This window comes from Ictalurus furcatus, chromosome 14, assembly GCF_023375685.1.
Source record: "Ictalurus furcatus strain D&B chromosome 14, Billie_1.0, whole genome shotgun sequence".
Classification (NCBI taxonomy): Eukaryota; Metazoa; Chordata; class Actinopteri; order Siluriformes; family Ictaluridae; genus Ictalurus; species Ictalurus furcatus.
The window spans coordinates 16,191,125-16,210,221 of NC_071268.1; the positions used below are offsets into that span (position 1 = coordinate 16,191,125).

General features: G+C 37.6%; 3 protein-coding genes across 3 annotated transcripts; 1 reads left to right on the forward strand and 2 right to left on the reverse strand.

Moving 5' to 3' along the window:
* The first annotated feature begins 1,323 nt into the window (after positions 1 to 1,323).
* On the forward strand, positions 1,324 to 10,826 carry metap2b (methionyl aminopeptidase 2b). The gene is made up of 11 exons (XM_053642038.1): positions 1,324 to 1,504; positions 4,166 to 4,267; positions 4,418 to 4,477; positions 4,576 to 4,678; positions 4,782 to 4,943; positions 5,083 to 5,264; positions 5,376 to 5,470; positions 5,632 to 5,728; positions 5,822 to 5,925; positions 7,590 to 7,705; positions 9,860 to 10,826. Exons 1-11 carry the CDS (start codon positions 1,363 to 1,365, stop codon positions 10,110 to 10,112), a joined length of 1,416 nt encoding a protein of 471 aa, XP_053498013.1. The 5' UTR covers positions 1,324 to 1,362; the 3' UTR covers positions 10,113 to 10,826.
* Positions 10,827 to 13,696: 2,870 nt separating this feature from the next.
* LOC128618434 (galanin receptor 2a) lies at positions 13,697 to 17,079 on the reverse strand. The gene is made up of 2 exons (XM_053642024.1): positions 17,055 to 17,079; positions 13,697 to 14,724 (listed from the first exon to the last, which is right to left on the reverse strand). Exons 1-2 carry the CDS (start codon positions 17,077 to 17,079, stop codon positions 13,793 to 13,795), a joined length of 957 nt encoding a protein of 318 aa, XP_053497999.1. The 3' UTR covers positions 13,697 to 13,792.
* Positions 17,055 to 18,601, reverse strand: pthlhb (parathyroid hormone-like hormone b). The gene is made up of 2 exons (XM_053642292.1): positions 18,303 to 18,601; positions 17,055 to 17,518 (listed from the first exon to the last, which is right to left on the reverse strand). The coding sequence occupies exons 1-2, from the start codon at positions 18,422 to 18,424 to the stop codon at positions 17,131 to 17,133; spliced, it is 510 nt and encodes a 169-aa protein (XP_053498267.1). The 5' UTR covers positions 18,425 to 18,601; the 3' UTR covers positions 17,055 to 17,130.
* Positions 18,602 to 19,097: the final 496 nt, after the last annotated feature.

Below are 19,097 nucleotides of genomic sequence, written 5' to 3' on the forward strand. Positions count from 1 at the left end.
CTGGTGTTTATTGCTAAAAAGCTCTATCTTGTTTTCATCTGACCATAGACTCCAATCCCATTTGAAGTTCCAGTAGTATCTGGCAAACTGAAGACACTTGAGTTTATCTTTGGATGAGAGGAGAGGCTTTTTTCCTGGAACCCTTCCAAAACAACTTGTGGTGATGTAGGTGAATTCGGATTGTAGTTTTGGAGACTTTCTGACCCCGAGATGCAACTAACATCTGCAGCTCTCCAGCTGTGATCCTTGGAGATTTTTTGGCCACTTGAACCATCCTTTTCACAGTGTGTTGTCAACAACAATAATTATATATATATATATATATATATATATATATATATATATATATATATAGTTGTTGTTGTTAGTTTTTTTAATTACTATTATTATTATTATTATTATTATTATTATTATTATTATTATTATTATTATCCAGCCATCATTTTCTGTATCGCTTACCCTGTGTGTGATAGACCTATGTGGCCTATCCCAGGGGACTAGGGGCACAAGGCAGCGGACACCCTGGATACGGGCCAGCCCATCGCAGGGAACAATCACACACACATTCACACACTATGGACAATTTGGAAATGCCAATCATCCTACAATACGTCCTTGGCCTCGGGAGGAAACTGGAGTACCCGGAGGAAAACCCAGAAGGCACGGGGAGAACATGCAGACTCCACACACACACACAGGACGAAGGTGGGATTCAAACCCCCAAGCCCAGAGGTGCAAGACAGGCTAACCACTAAGACACCGTGCCCCAGATTATTATTATTATTATTATTATTATTATTATTATAGGGTGCCCCATTAGTCTCCATACATAGGGTAAATTAACACTTTTAAGCAAAAGTGGTTTACTGATCGGAAGGTCATGAGTTCTAACCCCAGCACCGCCAAGCTGCCACTGTTGGGCCCCTCAGCAAGGCCCTTAAGTGCTCAGATGTATAAATGAGATAAATGTAAGTCGTTCTGGATAAGGGCGTCTGCCAAATGCCATAAAATGTAAATGTAAATGTAAATTGCATATTGGATTGCATGGCTGGTTCCGGAAGCTGTCGCAAGGTTGCGATGCACCTGCAGTTTATTTGCATAATAACACCAGATTTGTTAACACGAGCTCATCATGAGTGGGAGAGACGACTCTCTGTGTCTTTACAAATAAATGGCAATCATGTAGAGGATGTTTTGTAAATAAAGTTACATTTTGCTTTTAAAAAAGTGTTCATTTCCCGTCTGTATGGAGATTTTGGGGCAGCCTGTATTTTCTGCTCCGTGTCTCGGATGTTTCGGGTGTGTTGATGTCGAGCTGCGCTTCTCCCACGTGTCTGCGCTGTGGCTCTCCCCTGTGCAAACATGGCGGACCAAGAGCTGGCGGAGCAAGTGGAGATCCTTCAAAACGGAGACGCACACGAGCCGAAACACGAAATAAACCACGCCGAGGACGCGTCAAAGAAGAAAAAGAAGAAGAAAAAGAAGTCTAAAGCGGCGATCATAGGTAAAGAAACAACAGTGATTATATAACAAGGCGTGTTCATGCTCGTGCTCGCTAATTACCTAGCCTTTCTAAGTGCCGTCCAGCTTGCGTGCTATTTCCAGCTCCACGGCTAACTTTTCCACGAGGACTCACAGTTCCGAGCTAATTGAGAATCACTATAAGTTAATGGAACTTAACTAGAAATACCGTTTGTCTGGTGCTGAGTGTCGTCTTAACTAGTTTCTGTAGCTATACAAAGCAGCTGACGGTTAAAATGGTTAAATATGCTAGCTAAGCAGCTAATGCTAGTTAAAAGATGCTAGCCTACAGTACTACCGGTATAAACTGACACAGGCAGCACTCACTCACTGGGACGAGTTCTCTGTCTGTCTCTCTGTTTCTGTCTCTCTCTCTCTGACTGTGTCCAACACTAACTAGCAAGCTAAACATTATACCATAGAAAATAGTCCACAACACAAAACTGTCAGAGAGGCACACACTCAGCAGTGCTGTAACATACAGTCTTCATCTAGTCCCTCTTACTGTAGAGTTTATGTACTGCTCCAAGCTAGTTAAAGTCACAGCTGGCTTTATCGATCAGGGCTTTTCACCTGAAGTTTGTGAAGGACTAGTTACTTAAAACTCCTGGTTTGATAAAGCCAGCTGACATGACTGAATAGCAACAACAGTTACCTTTTAATACTTAAATATTAGTGATTAGTTCATAGCTATAAATAAGATACAAGTTTGAAGTGGTTGGAAGTTCATGTTACATCTTTAGGGCAATGGACGTCAACTTTTTTTTTTTTTAAACAAGCCATGTTGACAGTTCACTAATCAGACCAGAGAGGGTAAAGAAAATGAACAATCTGTGAAAACTGTACTTTCTGGCCGAATGTCTCTATCCCTGTAGCTACTAGTCTCTGGTTCAGTGAGCTTCTTTCAGCTTAAATAATTTACATAAGCACAAAATCAACAACACAGGATTTGCCACAGAAGTCTCACTGGTTCATCTTTACAAAAGTAGAATCTCTGAAATACGGTCAATTTTTATTTTTTCAGATGTTTGTCAGCTATAGTACAGTTTTATTTTTGTACAGTACATTTTTAAAATATTTGGCTTACTTTGCTGGGTCCTCATTACTTACTGTATTTACTGATTACATACTGTACTCGAATGACTTTTACTGTTACTGATGTCAATAAAATTACATTACTTGCGTTACAAAATTTATTGTTAAGAAAACATTATTAAGTAAAATTCATCTTTAAAATAAATCACAGTTTGCCTCGAAGATTTTTTCTTTAGCCCGGAATAATTCCCCACTTGGAGCAGTTTGTCACTATGTAACTGAACATCAGTAAAAGAAGACGGCGGTGTTGTAATTTTATATCTTCAGTGAATGGAGACAAGACCAATCAGACAGGTTTTACAGGAAAATACGTGAAAATACTCGTGTCTTATTGGCTGACAGATCTCGATTCTGCCAAACGCTAGCTCACAGTCAGTGTGAGGAAAATTGGATAAATGCTGATTTAAAAATATATATATATATAAAGCCAGTAAATGGCTTAATGGCTTGAAACTGAAACAGTAACATCCTCTGATGCTGAGCAGGAAAACAAGGTGTGTAAATGTTTGAGTTCCAGCTTACGTGAACATGATATGAGCAGAGCATAAGGACAGATAACGTACTTTGAATGGTACTGTAGCAGCTAAATCCACACAATGATAGGTTAGCTGTGCCTCCTCTTGGCTAGTGACACCAAACTACCCTAGTTAGAAAAGTTTTTTTTTATATATTTTCTCGGTCTGGTAGTCCTACAAACAGTGACAACACCTGAGGCATGATTTATGATAAATCCAACTTTTTCTGATCATGTGATGCATTGATGCGTGCTAAAATTACTGAAAGAACTGAACTTCATTTTTGTAGTGTGTTTTTGCAGGTTTGATATATTTTGAAAGTAACGTGAATGTAAAGTAATTAGCAATCTGATTACTTTTTGCATGCAGTAATCAGTAATGTAATCAAATTACAATTTTAAAGTAGTAATTAGTCATCTGTAGTGTATTACTGTTTTTTGAGTAACTTACCCAACACTGGCTGTTGATGATCCCTTTCTTAGACTGACCAAGTGGATCCATCAACATCGATTATGTTGATGAGAAACATCAGGTGTGTGGTGGTGGCAATGTGTGTCATGTTCACATAAAAGATCTGAGTTGTCAGTCAAAGTCAGGCTTCGACACACCAATGAACTGGATCGGATTACATATCAGATTACTAGTAATTACCTATCATTTGTTACATATGGAAAGGCATGTTCTTTCCATAAACAAAATGCATGTATAAGCCGTTTATGTAATTTAGTCTTACTTTGTTTAATTTGAGCAAATCCAGTGTAATCTTCAGTGTGTTGTAAGAATTTAATTAAAAAGCTAATTTTTACATTTGTACTAAATTATTTCGTTATTCCGATGAAAAGGTTGTTTGCCATGCTGACGACATTGCTAGTGCAGTTACAATGCAGTTTAATAGGTGAAAAGAATTCAAGGATCTCAAGTGTAATAGATAATGTTAATTGTTAATGTTAAAGATAATGTTTAATTATTATTAAAAAGCAGTGCACTTGAGTCACAGTACTTTTGAGTTTTTTCTGTGTGATTGTAATTAACAGAAAATGCAAATGGTGAAGGGGATGCTGTCATCAATAAAGTGCTAAAGCAGTTGGAGCAGCAGGCCTTGGATGACCAAGAGAAGGAAGAGGATGGCGAGGATGGTCTGTTCTTTTTGTGTGATGTCATGGTCCATGAATAGTTTTGTTGTGATTTTTCCTGAGTACTCTACCCAGCCTTGCATACTATTGATCCATTGTTTCCTGTGGAAGCAACATATTGTGGAGATTTTATTGTTTGTTTTGATGTTAAAGATGGTGAGGAAAATGAGTCATCTGGAAAGAAGAAAAAGAAGAAGAAGAAGAAGAAATGTGGTAAGTTATTTATATAAAAAAAAAATATGTATACAGTGCTCTGATTTAAAAATGTAAATACCCAGCAATTCATTATTGACATATTTTGTCCTTTTTAGGCAAGGCTCAAACAGACCCTCCATCTATTCCCATCTGTGAACTTTATCCAAGTGGTGTTTTCCCCAAGGGGCAAGAATGTGAATACCCGCTTTTACAAGATGGGTAAAGATCAACACCAAACCTCACTCATTCTAGTTGTCTTATATTGTCTAATGTTGGGAAATCATAAGTAGTTCTTGATAACCTGGTCCTGTGTTCCAATCAGGCGTGATGCTGCATGGAGGATGGGCAATGAAGAGAAGCGTGTGTTGAATCAAGCCAGTGAGGAAATATGGAATGATTTCAGACAGGCCGCAGAAGCGCATCGGCAGGTCAGGCGCTACGTCATGAGCTGGATTAAACCAGGCTTGACCATGATCGACATCTGGTAAGTTAGATTTTTTCTTTTGCACGCTTAACATTTGTTTTGGGCACTTCCACTGTTTAGTACCATTCAAAATTAGTGAAAGTATCCATCAGCCCTGATTTTGATATTAAACCCATTCCTGTGGTAATTTCCATTATAGTGAGAAGCTGGAGGACTGCTCTAGGAAGTTAATTAAAGAGAATGGGCTAAATGCTGGCCTTGCTTTTCCTACCGGCTGCTCCCTGAATCACTGTGCTGCTCACTACACGCCCAACACTGGCGACACCACAGTGCTGCAATATGACGATGTCTGCAAGATTGACTTTGGAACGCACATTAATGGTCTGTAGGTTACGAATAAGAGAACTGCATAGTCTATCTGCTTGTTCTTTTTCTTGTTGTCTTCTATTTCTTTTCTTTCATTAAGTTTAGTTTGTGACTTTTGCCTTGCAGGTAGAATTATTGACTGTGCCTTTACCGTCACTTTCAACCCAAAGTATGATAAACTTCTGGAAGCTGTTAAAGAAGCCACAAATACTGGAATTAAGGTAAATCTTCACAAGGAGATATAAATAATTAGTGTTTTCATATAGATCATAGTTAGCAGTAGTTTGTATTAGGACAAATAGTTTGCTTCCGCATATTAAATATTACACTATTTGATGTGTATACTTTAATTTGTAATTGTATTGATGCCTGCGTGCATCAGTGTGCAGGAATTGATGTCCGTCTTTGTGACATTGGAGAATCCATTCAGGAAGTCATGGAGTCTTATGAAGTGGATTTAGATGGGAAAACATACCAAGGTATTTTTTTTCCTGTGCTACAGTGCAACTGCCAATAACACTAGGCACAAATACAGGTTAGTAATGTTGCATTGTTTTTTTTAATGCCCATAGTTAAGCCAATCCGGAATCTCAATGGCCACTCAATTGGACAGTATAGAATACATGCAGGAAAGACGGTGCCAATTGTCAAGGGTGGAGAAGCAACCAAAATGGAGGTTAGTGTCACAGTCATCTCATTCATTTCTTACAATGGGATAATTTGAATGATTTTTCACAAAAAAATTCATAGTCTTAAGGATAAGGTTTATAAGTACTGTACACAAATTCGTTCCATCATTCTCACATGATAGAACGGTGCATGAATATGAAAAATTAATACATGCCTTCATAATCAATGGGTAACTTTTTATTAATTTATTGATTTATTTGTGATATTAGCTAGCCTGAGGCCTGCCCACTGGTTTTAGCGTATCACTCTCAAGTGGGGCTAGACAATAATTACAATTAAATATACTTTATAATATAAATGTAATATTGACATTGTGATAAATTTCCACAGACTGTCAGCATATTTATAGGTCTGATGTCTCAGTTGTTCAAGCAGTAGTTCCCGTGCCATGGTGATACTGTGCTCATTCTGCTGTGTCATAAATGGCACATAGCCAACTAATGTTTGCTAGCTAGTTAAAATGCAAGGCTTTGTTGAAGGATTCACCGGACTGCAGGCTGATTGTTAGGGCTTTCCCACAGACTCTGCCTGCAAAATCTGGCCTGGTAACTCCTGACAAAGTGCTGACTGCGAATTACAATTACATGGCTGTCATAGCGACATGCAGCAGCTCAGGAACCTTAGATTATAAATATTTTTTCTCCTCATATCACATTTATTTTCAAATGTAAAAAAAAACATCTAATGCATTGTAGCTTTAATTTTGCTTTAATGATTTGTTTCACTATACAATTATTTCATACTGAGGCCTGTGAGTATTTCATTAATTCAGCAAAATTGTAGTGTTTTTGCTAAATATGAGTGTGATCTTGTTGGTGGAGGTAGAGTCTTTCTCAGCACAGGTGTACATGGGAGTTAGTGAAGCCATCTCCATTTCATAAATGCAGTAAATAGTCTATTCCTAACCTTTTTGCATCGTTCCAGATTCTGTTATCATACTATAGAGTACTGATATTGGTGAGTGGCAAACAAAACGTTAAGCCTTTTTTTTTTTCTTTTTTTTTTTAGGGTGTGTTTAAACCTATTATCTGTTACACTTGTTTAACAGCTACAAGCAGCTTGTTAAAACCTTTTCCAAAAATTGCTTGTCCACACTGAAACGTCAAAAAATGCTTACATATGAAGCTTTGTCCTGCACCATTTCATGTTTATATAAAAGTAAATCTTTGAACAAAGCTATCAAACTGGATAGCAGGTACAACTGCTTACAACATAGTCCACCATCTTGTTTGCTATGAGTTGAGTGGGTCACGTGATTGCATCACATGACTAAAAATACATCATTGTTTTTGTACCCCTCCATTTTCTCAGTCCACATTACAACGCACAAACTGCATTTTCAAATTTATCCACTTGGGAGAGCGTTTACGAAAAGCTCCGGTTTCGCTGGACAAAAACACCATCTCATTGTGGTCTGAAGGTTTTCAAATTCATCCAGATTAATGTAGACTTAGCCTGAGGTGTGCTTAAAACCTGTTCTTAACCCTCCTTCAAGTAACTATTCAGTTTGACACAAAACATATAGTATGTGCCTACAGGACATGAAACAAAGGTGCACTTTACACAGAAAAACCCAGTCAAATCTTGAGAACTTTTAATAATCAGTTGTGTACTTTGTGTGTTAAGTCTCACTGCTTCACTGTTTTACAGGAGGGAGAGGTGTATGCCATCGAGACTTTTGGAAGCACTGGAAAAGGCATGGTGCATGATGACATGGAGTGTTCACATTACATGAAAAACTTCGAAGTTGGCCATGTGCCAATCAGGCAAGTCTTCAAAATGTTCCAAATTATGAGAAAACATAAAGCTTACTTGCCAATAAAAAAATACAACACAAGGAGGAGTGTTATCACGAATAACAATGCAGCCATGATGTTATTCTTGATTACACAAAACCTCAAGTGTTCCATCTACTGAGTAGTTCAACAAAGAATGCAAAGAAACCCCAAACGTTGTTTTAAATATTAGTTTTTAATATCTGTAATATCTTCCACAACTAGAGTGTTGCTACGCAACAAGGTAACAATGCTCCATTCAACAAAATTTGAATTTAAAAATAGAATTTCAGCATGTCATGGATGGCCATGGCATCTTATAGCTATAATCAATATTGTTGTTTTAGAATATTTTGATAATTGGAGACGAATAATCTAGACTGCATTATAAAATGTGTTTCGTAGATATACTCATTTCAGTTTTATAGTTTATAATTTCCATGAAAGCTGTGAAACAATATTGAGGAATTATCTTGACTAATTTGTGTCCAAACAAATGCTCTATAGTATGCATAAGCCTCGCCCTGTAAACACTACAGTAGCGGCTAGTTAGCATCACATGGGTCATTTATGTAGTTTTGCTTCCCACACACTAATTCCCCTTCCTTGTGTTAAACAGTAGTATTTCCCTTTCCCCCACTGGGAAGCCTAATGTCATCTCTTCCGCATGAGACGTACCACGAAGTAGAGTGAAAAGACGTCCATGGCCTGCTACTGACCTGAGGCATGGACATTGGAAGCCCCTGTTCCAGAAAACAACAAATTTACAAATGATCAAATTGGCAGTTAGAAACTCTGCATAGTTGAAAACAAGCACTCTTTAAATTCTCAGCTGTATTTAGCCTATTTGCCAAGTCACTGTAGAGGTTTGGATTTGATAGAAATCAGTCAAGTCCTTAAATATGCTTTCTGCCTGTTTAAAAAAAAAACAAACAAAAAAAAACATACGCAGTCAGTTCATTCATCAGTTCCAAGTGATTATAACAAGGTGTTATACTAACTATCTTTTCAATAGCCCCTTCTTCTACTGCTACCTTAAATACTTCTGTGACACTTATTTACAGTAAACAATATAATAATAATAATAATAATAATAATAATAATAATGTTTCGTTTTCTATGTAATTTCCATCCATTTAATTATTTTATATAAATATATTTTAAATATAATTATTTGGAAACCTGCCATATAGTGGCACAGGTAGAATGTGTTTCAGCCAGCCTGTCAGACTGTGTGGCTGAAACTGTTGGGTAACTTGGACCCCGTGAACACCTATACAGAATTTTTTGAAAATGTAGTTTTTCCTCTGTATTTTGGCTCTGGTCCACACGAAAATAGTGTTTTTGGTCACGTCCAAAAAAAAAAAAACCCCAGTCTGTTTTCTGTGTTTAAGTGGAGACCGGAAAACACATTTTTGATGCTGACATGGCAGTGCTTAGCTGTACATACCCGTTGCAGTTTTGCACGTTATGAACTGTTTATCATTGTGTAATTACTGCACCCTCATGTGGAGATGCCAGAATATGATGCGTGCTGTACGCTGCTAATGAATCCATACTCTGGCAGTATAAACCACACTGAGAACAGAGATTTCATCTAAGACCCAAGTGTAGCATTAAGAAGCAGTTCCACTTTATCATCATGTCACACACCTTGTGAATCCTTGTTTTGTCATTTTTCCTTTTAGAACTTTTGGCCACCCATGACCCTGACCAGAATAAAGCAGTTATTGAAGATGAATGAATGAACTTTTAACCATGTTGTTTTTTCCCCCCGCATTTTTCATTTTTTACTGATCTACACACAGCTCTTATCCTTTATTCTTGAGGCATTTGACATAACTTGTGGGTCAGGTCAACTCAAACTGCATGTTGTTCCTCAAGACTACACATCTGTTCATAGCTACAGATAGAATGAAATAATATTGTCACCTAATTGGCTGGCATGCTCATCTGAGTGGTTTCAAAACGCTTTTGCTTTTCTGTGTAAACAGATCTGTTAAGGTGTTCGTGTGGGTGGAGTTTAAAACAGAGGGGTGAAAATACAGTTTTAAAAATGTCTGTATACACGTGCACGGGGCTTAGTAATTTATGAATCATTTATGTGTTCTTCACCCATAATAATAATTTTCTTCACCCTTACAGGCTTCCAAGGGCCAAGCATCTGCTGAATGTTGTCAATGAGAACTTTGGCACGTTGGCATTCTGCCGTCGCTGGCTTGACCGTCTGGGTGAAACCAAATACCTGATGGCACTGAAGAACCTGTGTGACCTTGGCATAATTGACCCATACCCACCTCTGTGTGACACTAAAGGCTGTTACACAGCTCAGTTTGAACACACCATCCTCCTGAAGCCAACCTGCAAGGAGGTTGTCAGCAGAGGCGATGATTACTAAAGCTAGTGCTCACCAATTTCTCAAAATTTCACTGACACACATGTTCATGTGTTGTTCAAGTTGCTTAAGGGGCTAAATGCATTTCTGTAATCATTGTATAGAAATTGTGCTCTTTGGTGCTGGCAGTCTGAAAGCCATTTGCATTTGCCATGCGCACAGTCCAGTGCTCTCATTCTACACCTACTGAGCAGCCTCAAGATTAGGAAGGGTCAAATTTTGAAAAATTGGTGGACTTCTCTTAACATATAACATGTGAATGTTAGCCCAGGGAAGAGTACAGTTGACTATTATTAAACCATAATGCAAAAAAGAAAAGTATTTCGAAAAGGTGTGGGGAACATCATGTTCACTGATATATATATTTAATGTTTCTTCAACAGCTTTTATTTGTAGCCATATTTGATTGCATCCTTTATTAAAACCATGGACAGAGTAATAAGAGTAATAACCCAGTGGAAGTTGGATTACAGGAGTTGTTTAATCATAAATCATTATACAGTATACATAAAAGCTTGTACATGCATTCAGGCTTTTTGCATTTAGGGGAAAAAAGTAATTGTTGCTTCACTTGGACTAGAAGAAAAGATGATGGCTATGTATAATAGCCTTTAATGTTTTGGTTAAGCATTTGTCAGACTGAAAACAGTCACATTTCTCTGGGTAAAGCACAATGCTGTTTTATTTTGAATTACAAATAAAATTCGTAAGAAATTAGTTACTTTCTTTGTTTTTGTAAGCAGCAAACTAAAATTGGAATGTGAAATTGTCAAATCTAAGGTCATCATCACACAACCTAACTGTTTATTAGACAAAGGTAAAGAACCATCAAATCCTTGTAAATTTACTACATATTTAATATTTTGTGTATAAGTAATTTGTTTGTGTCTTTTATCTTATTTGAATATAAAAGCACCATTAACCAAACACTTAACAGAACAAGAGATCACTTGCATATTAAAGGTTAATACATGTGAAAAATAAGATGGCTGGAATAGAGTAGATGGAGGAATAGATGCTGAAACTTAGGAAACACAAATCATTTGTCTGATGTTGACTGAATTGGCCTCTATGCTGGTAGGTTTTATTCTCTACTTCTGGTGCTCCTTCTTCAGCTGTTCCTGCAGTCGAAGATATGCAATATGGGAAATAGTATGTGGACAACTGACCAACACAACCTTATGTGGGTCTTCACCAAGCTGTTGCCTCAAAGTTGGCAGCAGACTGGTTGTCTTTTTGTGCTGTAGCATTAAGAATGACCCTTTACTGCATCTAAGTGGCCCAAACATTCCAGCATGACAATGTCCTGATGCACAAAGTGAAGTCCATTTGCCAAAAGTTGAAGTGAAAGAACTTATGTAGCCTGCACAGAGCCCTGACCCTAACCCCACTGAACACTTTTGAGGTCACCAACCCTCAGCCACACTCCAAAGTGTAGTAGAAAGCCTTCCCAGTAGAGGGGACTAAATCTGGAATGGGATGTTCACAAAGCACATCTGTGTGTGATGGTCAGTTGTCCACATGCTTTTGGCCATATCATCTATGATCTCTGATGCTGACATCACTGACCCTAGCGTAGTTGTGTATTGGTATATATACATCTGGGTCTGTGGTCAGAAATGGACACTGATAAACACTAGAAGACAATTAAATTACAAAATAGTACTTGGGGAAATTAGCACTTAGTCCTTCAATGTGGAAAAAACAAGGGAGTGACCATTAGGTGTCTAAGCACAATATTTTAAAAAGTCAGCACAGCTAATACACTTGTTCCAACCGCATACACACTGCCATGCTGCTACTAAATCAGGATCACAGATTTATGGCCTATCACCCAAAAAAAATATGGTCCATTGTAGTTCCTTTCTATTGATGGAGGTAAAGGCGGGCTAAAATTGTGCATAGAAACAGACTGGCTGCAGTTAATGATTGTATAGGTCCAAATAACGCCTGATAAAATGACAAGTGAATGTGGTTATAAGGCAGATTTGCACTTATGCAGTACATTCGGTAATAACTGAATGTAGTTTATGGCACTAAAATGACTCAACAAAGTATAGGCTGTAAACTATCTTGGGTCCAGGGAAACAAATCATCATGATGTCCATTTAATATGTGGTTGGTATTATCTTCTTTACTGATTTCACTGATCAGATTTTTGGTCCTTCACATCGCACCAATAGTTTGTAATGGTCCATAATGGACTTTTTCACTTATGACTTATTAACATAGTACACATTAACACATTATCCTCAGACCATCTGTGGGGACCATCAATATGCCAAGGGTGACAGATTAATTAATAGTATTCTTACGATGAAATAAGTTATTAAATCTAGCAAGGAACACAAAATGGAAAAAAGCACATTGTAATAGTATATTTCTATGCCATATGTTTCCCATAATTCACAACTATTCAGACATTCTCTACCCTGTCAAATGATATATTATTAAATATTAACTAGTAATATTAAATAGTAAACTGTCATTGACACTGTGTTTCACCGGGGGGAGCTGCAGCCTCTTGGCACCCTACTTCCCACACCCCTGTTTTTCCCATCCAAGCCTATGAGCTGAATCAGTGAAATTATATAGTATCAAACATTCCACTGAACATTATTAGTTTATAATTAGGCTTGGTAAATGATACAATTTCTGTTATCACTGTTTATTTGAACAGTTGTAATTTCTGAACATTAATGCTAGTATCAACATAAATCAATGAAAATAGAAAGTCAAAAAAAAAAAAAAATTTAAAAAAAACCCTTAACAGAGAAAAAACTTGACTGGGGTGGGGGATAAAAATCCATAAAAATATCATTGTAAATATGAGCACCAGAGCATACCCATAAGCTACTATGCATGTGGATCAAACAGCCACAGTAGCACAGCCACAGTATCTATATAAATTATATAGTATTATACAGTAGCCACAGTATCTATATACATTATTCCAAGCTAGTAAAGTTACTAAGCAGTCCACAGTGCTGACAGATGACAGTGCCTAATTTACAATTTGACCATTTCAGATTGGTCAAATTAATCTCCATGGTGTTTCCATACTTTTTTGTTATTGATTCAGAATTTTCCCTTTTCAAACTTAAGCTGTTAACGTTAATAATTCTATCATTAAAATGGCAACTCTTGTGATTTTAAAATAAAACAGTATTTGGGTGAGTATTTGATGAAATTTAGACTCAGTGCCACATTCTTCATGTCTAACTGGATAAATATGAGAAAGAACTACTTCTTAATTGGACAAGACCTTTAATTGCATTTGCTGAATAAGACTTTTTTTCTTAGTGAATGAGGCAGCATCTCAGGGAGGAAAAGCACTTTTATAAACATTTTAGTCCATAACAAACAGTATGTCATTCCTTTTATATTCATGTGTGTGTGTGTGTGTGTGTGTGTGTGTGTGATCAGCCAGTAAAAGTACAGGTCAGTTTTGGTTCAGGTTCTGTGTGACCTGTAACATGAAGTAGAGCTGAAAGAGAGTGTAAGAGCAAAGAGGTTGTAGGGCACTGAAAAAAGGCCGTAACATTCCAATGTTGTTTTCAATTGTAGCAGTTTTATCTAGGTACAGAAAATGTACAGTTATCAATCCAGTTTTCAAGGATATATATATATATATTAAAGTCACAATGTTTGTTTCGGTCAAAAGCGGAACCTGTTAGAAAACTTCAGAAGCTTTCAGTCACACTAGTAACCTGGGGGTGCACCCTGTTGCGATTGCATTGAAAGAGCCAGGCTCCCTGCATTCCCCGGTAGCGCTTAGCCAGCAACACGTACAGCACTGGATTGACACATGGGTGCAGGTACTGTAGCACTGTGCAGGTAAAATAGAACATCTCCCAAGCTTGGCCATGTCTGTAGAGACCCAAATACACACACAGCTCGAGGACATAACCAGGCAGCCAGCACACAGAGAATGTCCCAGCTGCCAGGAACACCATAAGTGAGGCTCGCCGTGTGTTCCGCGCACTGGCCATAGACATCACTGGGCTCTTGTGGAGAAACCGAGCCAATCGCACATAATTTACAGCAATAACCAGCATTGGTATAAAGTAATACAAAACAAACTGACTTAGTATGACTTGATAGTGGTGCTCTGGGGTGGTGGGCAGGCAGAAGGTAAAGTTGGTGAGGCCTGGGCCGAGGCGCTCTTTAGTGGCAAATGTACGCAATGGCAAGCTGATTAAGAAGCTCAGAGCCCAGGCCAGGATGAGCATCAGCACAACAAGGTCTGTAGTGGGCGGTTGATAAGGGTTGGTGATGATCATGGCTCGAGCCACTGAGACAGCACATAGTGAGTAAGTGCTGGCAGCCAGAGAGAAAGCCAGCAGGAACTGGTAAATCTTACAAGATGTGTCGCTTAGAGGCCAGGAGAAACTGATAGCTGATTGCAGAGTGAAGGGGATGAGAAGCAGCGTGAGGAAGTCAGCCAAAGCCATGCTGAGGATCAGCACATCCAGTCGATTCTTGCGTAGGGTGTTGTGTTTGGCAAAGAGGGTGAACACTAGCAAGTTAGCACCGAAGCCCACACCCAGGATCATACCACAGGTACAGGCAAAAATCACTCCATAGTGATTACTGAAAACCTGCAAGTTAACAGCTTAAGTATTTAACTGGCTTTTTAAAAACTTCTCTCTTTTTTTTTTTTTTTACAAATCCATGATGGTACCACTTATTCTCATACAAATTCCTTTAATTGCCTATTAACATTAACATTCTTTATCCAAGTTACTTACCATAGTTGTTCAGCTTAAAAGAAACCTGTGTTTCACCAAATATCCTTGCCAATTGAAGAACAAAGTTCAAAAAGTACCATTAAAATAAAATGAAATGTGCTGTTGTGCTGTGAAACTGGTGTCATCATCTCAGATCTCAGTTGTAAGAGATGAGACTGCCCATCAGGATGTTCAGGCAGTTAGTCGAAATTGATCTAGGCATATTTAAAGGGGCAGAAACAGATTTATGCCACAAGGGCAATATTACATGTACAGGCCCAAGAGCCTTGTGTATGCTTAAATGCTTGAACATTTATAAGCATAATTTGACTTTTATTGTACAAATTTATACATGTTAAATTAAAAATACACCATGAACACTAGGGATTTTTGCATCTGATACCGATAACCGATTTCTTGTCATCATGATTGGCCGATACTGATCTCGATCGTTCAAGCTTTATATAAGTGATATTTAAGCTTTCTGTTGATCGTCACTGTTAACCTTTTTTTTTTTTTCAGATAAAGAAATACCGCAGATGTTGCCTCGGTTATATTATTTACAGTAATGTTGTAGATTGTTGTTTTAATTGAGAATCAAATAAATAAGCAAAAGAAATATTAATTTTACCATGAACATTTTAATAGGCCTTAAAAAAAACATGGCAAATGGTGAATTTTTTCATTGTTTCTTGAGATTTCATAATAATTCCACACTGGTGATGACACGACTGCAGCACAAAAGTTTAACATCATCTTGTGTTTTACGTCCTCACGTGTTTTACGTCATCAATTGTGATCGGTTCGTGAGATCGGCCAAATTTCGAGACTACCGATCAAGTCATAGAATGTGATTATCGGCTGATACCGATTGGCGGGCGATCGGTCAGAGCATCCCTAATGAACACCTACCATCAAAATGATACATACTGTATGCTGGTTTTCTTTCAAATGTTCTAACATAGGGTGAAAATGTCATTTTTAAAAATGTAGAATATATAGAATATATTAATATATAGAAAATATATAGAAAAATATAAATATGTAGAATATATTTTCTGGGGCTTTTGTTTATGGGTTAGATTCAATTGATTCATTCTGTCTCTTGCATCATCAGTTCTGTCTCCTGCATCATATAATCGATTCTTCTGCTAGAATGAATTGATTTGGGTGAAGCAATAGCCATTCCAGTAACAGACGGTTATCACTCTCTGCTCTTTATTGCAACTTCTTCTTAAGCACTCAGGATGTTGACATAAGGACACATTATCATTTGCTTCCATTAACATGTATTTTAGTGCATGACTGTTACCACTATATTTACACATTAACACTAATATGTGGTTGGAGGCTGTGTGGAAAATTCATATTTTTATGCAGCTACACTAAAGAAAATTTAATGGATAAGAAATCACTGATATTTTTGGGACTTCCCTTGCCATGGACACTTTTGTATTCGGAAACATCACATTTCTCTTCATGACATTATGCTCATGTGTTTTATTGATGATGCTGATAATGGAAAGCATAGCAGGAGCTGTTTTTGTAACAGAATTGGAGAAAAATCAAAAGTATCAAAAGAATACTGACATACAGGAGGATAGCACAGATTTCTAAAGTGCATTGATTGAAACTTGTAGAAAAGAGCAGCATTGTGATACCTTTACAGAATAAATATACAGTTCTAATCAAATAAATAAAAAGAAATATGGTTGATAGTGTAGTACATGAAAAATACATATGGATTTTTATATCAAATATGGACTGGATGGCACAGTTGCACAGCAGGTATTGTTGCTGCCTCTCAGCTCCAGGGTTTTGCATGTTTTCCCTGTGTCTGTTTGGGTTTTATTTCCTCCCACCTCCAAAAAACATGCCTAAAGACAAATTGGTTAGGATAAATTGCTCCTATATGTGAATGTGTGTGCATGGTGCCCAGTGATGGACCAGTGTTCCATTAGTTTTTCCCACCTCGCATTGCCTGGATCAGCTCCAGATCCACTAGGACCCTGACCAGGATAAAGCTGTTGAATTAATGAATGAAAATACGGATTTATTACTATATAATCAGATTCACCTTTCCAGTAAAAATAACAGCATTGCTTAAAGGCTAAATAGTAAATGTATGTAACTGTGAGTCAGACAGTGCATGGGACAATTTATACTGTGTTATGCTGATGAGAGACACTAATCTATGGTAAAGAGTTTTAGAGACCATGGTCCAGAGTGTTTGATGCCATCGTTGCCTCTTGTTTCACAGTCTTCTCCTCACTTACTGCCAGTTGCCCTGCTTAGTGAGCACTTAATGCTACTTGGGCTTGTATTGAGCATGGCCATCCTCTTCGTTTATTGCTCTCTCTCCACTTCCCCAAGCATACTCTCTTCTTTCTCTTAGTGGCAGCTGACTGCTCTTTGTTGGTCTCCTGTGGCAGGATGTTGATTGTGCCTGTGCTCTCTAACTGAAAGTCCAAAAGAAAGTCTTTGGTGCTGCTGTCAGTTTTGGGAGCTTGGGCACCCCAGGTTACATGCTGGAGGTTGGCTCCACTGCTGGACGGAGCATCCCACACATTGGCAGTGTGAACCTGTTCAAAAAGCTCCTGCAGCCAGAGCCGTCTCTTCCTGTCCTGCAGATAGCGCCCTCTGTCATGCATAAGTTGGGCTTGACTCACTGAGCGTCTCCTAAAATATTAAAAACAAATCCACTTATTATGGACATTTGCTCAAGCTATCTTTTTCCTTACAGTATATCAGTGAGGTGCATAAGGTTATTCTCAGTCTTTAGTTAGTCTTTTTTTAGTCTGTTATTGGGTTCTCTGCTCTAGTCCTGAGGTACCACTGCCTTGAGTCTCAAAATTTCCCAACTGCCAACTTACTGTTATTAATACATACTGATTAAAAGGTTTTATATTATATGATAGATTTTTCTGGACTTTTTTTTGGACAGTTATGTTTTCCTATCTTCTTCAAAATGGTTCACATTCCCATAGTGAAACTCACTGTTAAATCCTTAAGGGTTCCTGCAGAGAAACAATCAAAGAACCAATAAAGGTTCTAAGGTTTTTTTGAAAAAAAAAAAAAAAAGTTTAGATAGATAAAATACAGTAATATTAAGTCCTACAAACAACACTCTGTCACTTTTCCCATGTAAGAACAGACTCTTCAGTCCTATTCAACCACCTGTAGGATCGTCATTATAGTGCTGCATGAAAAGGTTCCAGACCAGACGAGACCATTCCATCATGGAACAGATTAAGAGCTCAGTAGAGCAGTGAAAAAGTTTGAAACTGTGCAGAGCAGTTGGTTCTGGAGTTGAGAACCCCCTGGTTTGAGTAATTCATGTCAAATGAATGTTCCACTTGGAATCAGAACTTCAAGTGTAAATATTGTGTTAAGTGTGGTCAGTCCTCTCAACAATCATGATAATTTTTAATCAACAGTGTGTTTACATGGCGTCAACACGTACATTCTGTTGCTGAGAGCATGTATAGGTTGCCCTTGGACAGGTAGAGGGATGCTTAGTAAGAGCACAGCAAAACTCCACTGCCTTAGCATCATGCTCGTCCACAAAACTCTGCAGACCCTCATCTGGAAAAGAGTCAGACTACAGCTAAATATGTTTCAAGCAAAAAAAAAAAAAAAAAAGAAAAAAGAAAAAAAGGTATTATTTATGCAGATATTGATTTAAGATTATGTTCAGAAACATTTATATATAATTTTCAACATGCAGTTTGTAGTAAAGCAGTTCAGTACTGGTCACTTTCTTCAAAAGTATTTATATGACCTCTTTATGATACAATGATTCATTTATTATGCACTGTATTGTAAGGATGTGATATGATTTTATAGTTGACATAAATGTAAATGCTTCAATCACTATGGATATATTTTATTAATGATGATAAAATTATTAATGATACAATGGTAAAATTCTAGGGCATAATAAACGCCCTTTTTAAACCTTTCTCAGTTTACAGATAATCAGAGTAAGAAATACATTTATGTAAACTAATCTATTTAGTGTAATATCTAATATCTAAACTTATCTATCTTATATAAATTACTATACTGGAAACAGTATGGAAGCAATGTAATAGTGGTTTTCAGGGTTTGAATTTTAGTAGGTTAGGCAGCATGAGAAACTTTTTCATGGAAAACATACTTACATGTACTCCAGCAGAGTAGTTCAGTGTGTTCTGCAGCTCATGGCCATTTTTCTGTACCCATACATGTAGCCTCGTTCCAACTAAACCATGTCTGG

Bases quoted from the DNA above. Each gene is read 5' to 3' on its own strand.
- LOC128618434 (XM_053642024.1), bottom strand. From the start codon at position 17,079: ATGGCATCAAACACTCTGGACCATG. The intron at 14,725-17,054 runs GTCTCTAAAACT...TAAATACTTAAG, and splicing joins ATCAAACACTCTGGACCATG to CTGTTAACTTGCAGGTTTTC.
- metap2b (XM_053642038.1), top strand. From the start codon at position 1,363: ATGGCGGACCAAGAGCTGGCGGAGCAAGTGGAGATCCTTCAAAACGGA. The intron at 4,679-4,781 runs GTAAAGATCAAC...TGTTCCAATCAG, and splicing joins TACCCGCTTTTACAAGATGG to GCGTGATGCTGCATGGAGGA. The intron at 5,926-7,589 runs GTTAGTGTCACA...ACTGTTTTACAG, and splicing joins GAGAAGCAACCAAAATGGAG to GAGGGAGAGGTGTATGCCAT.
- pthlhb (XM_053642292.1), bottom strand. From the start codon at position 18,424: ATGAGGGTCTGCAGAGTTTTGTGGACGAGCATGATGCTAAGGCAGTGG. The intron at 17,519-18,302 runs GTACGTGTTGAC...TTAATATTTTAG, and splicing joins CATGCTCTCAGCAACAGAAT to GAGACGCTCAGTGAGTCAAG.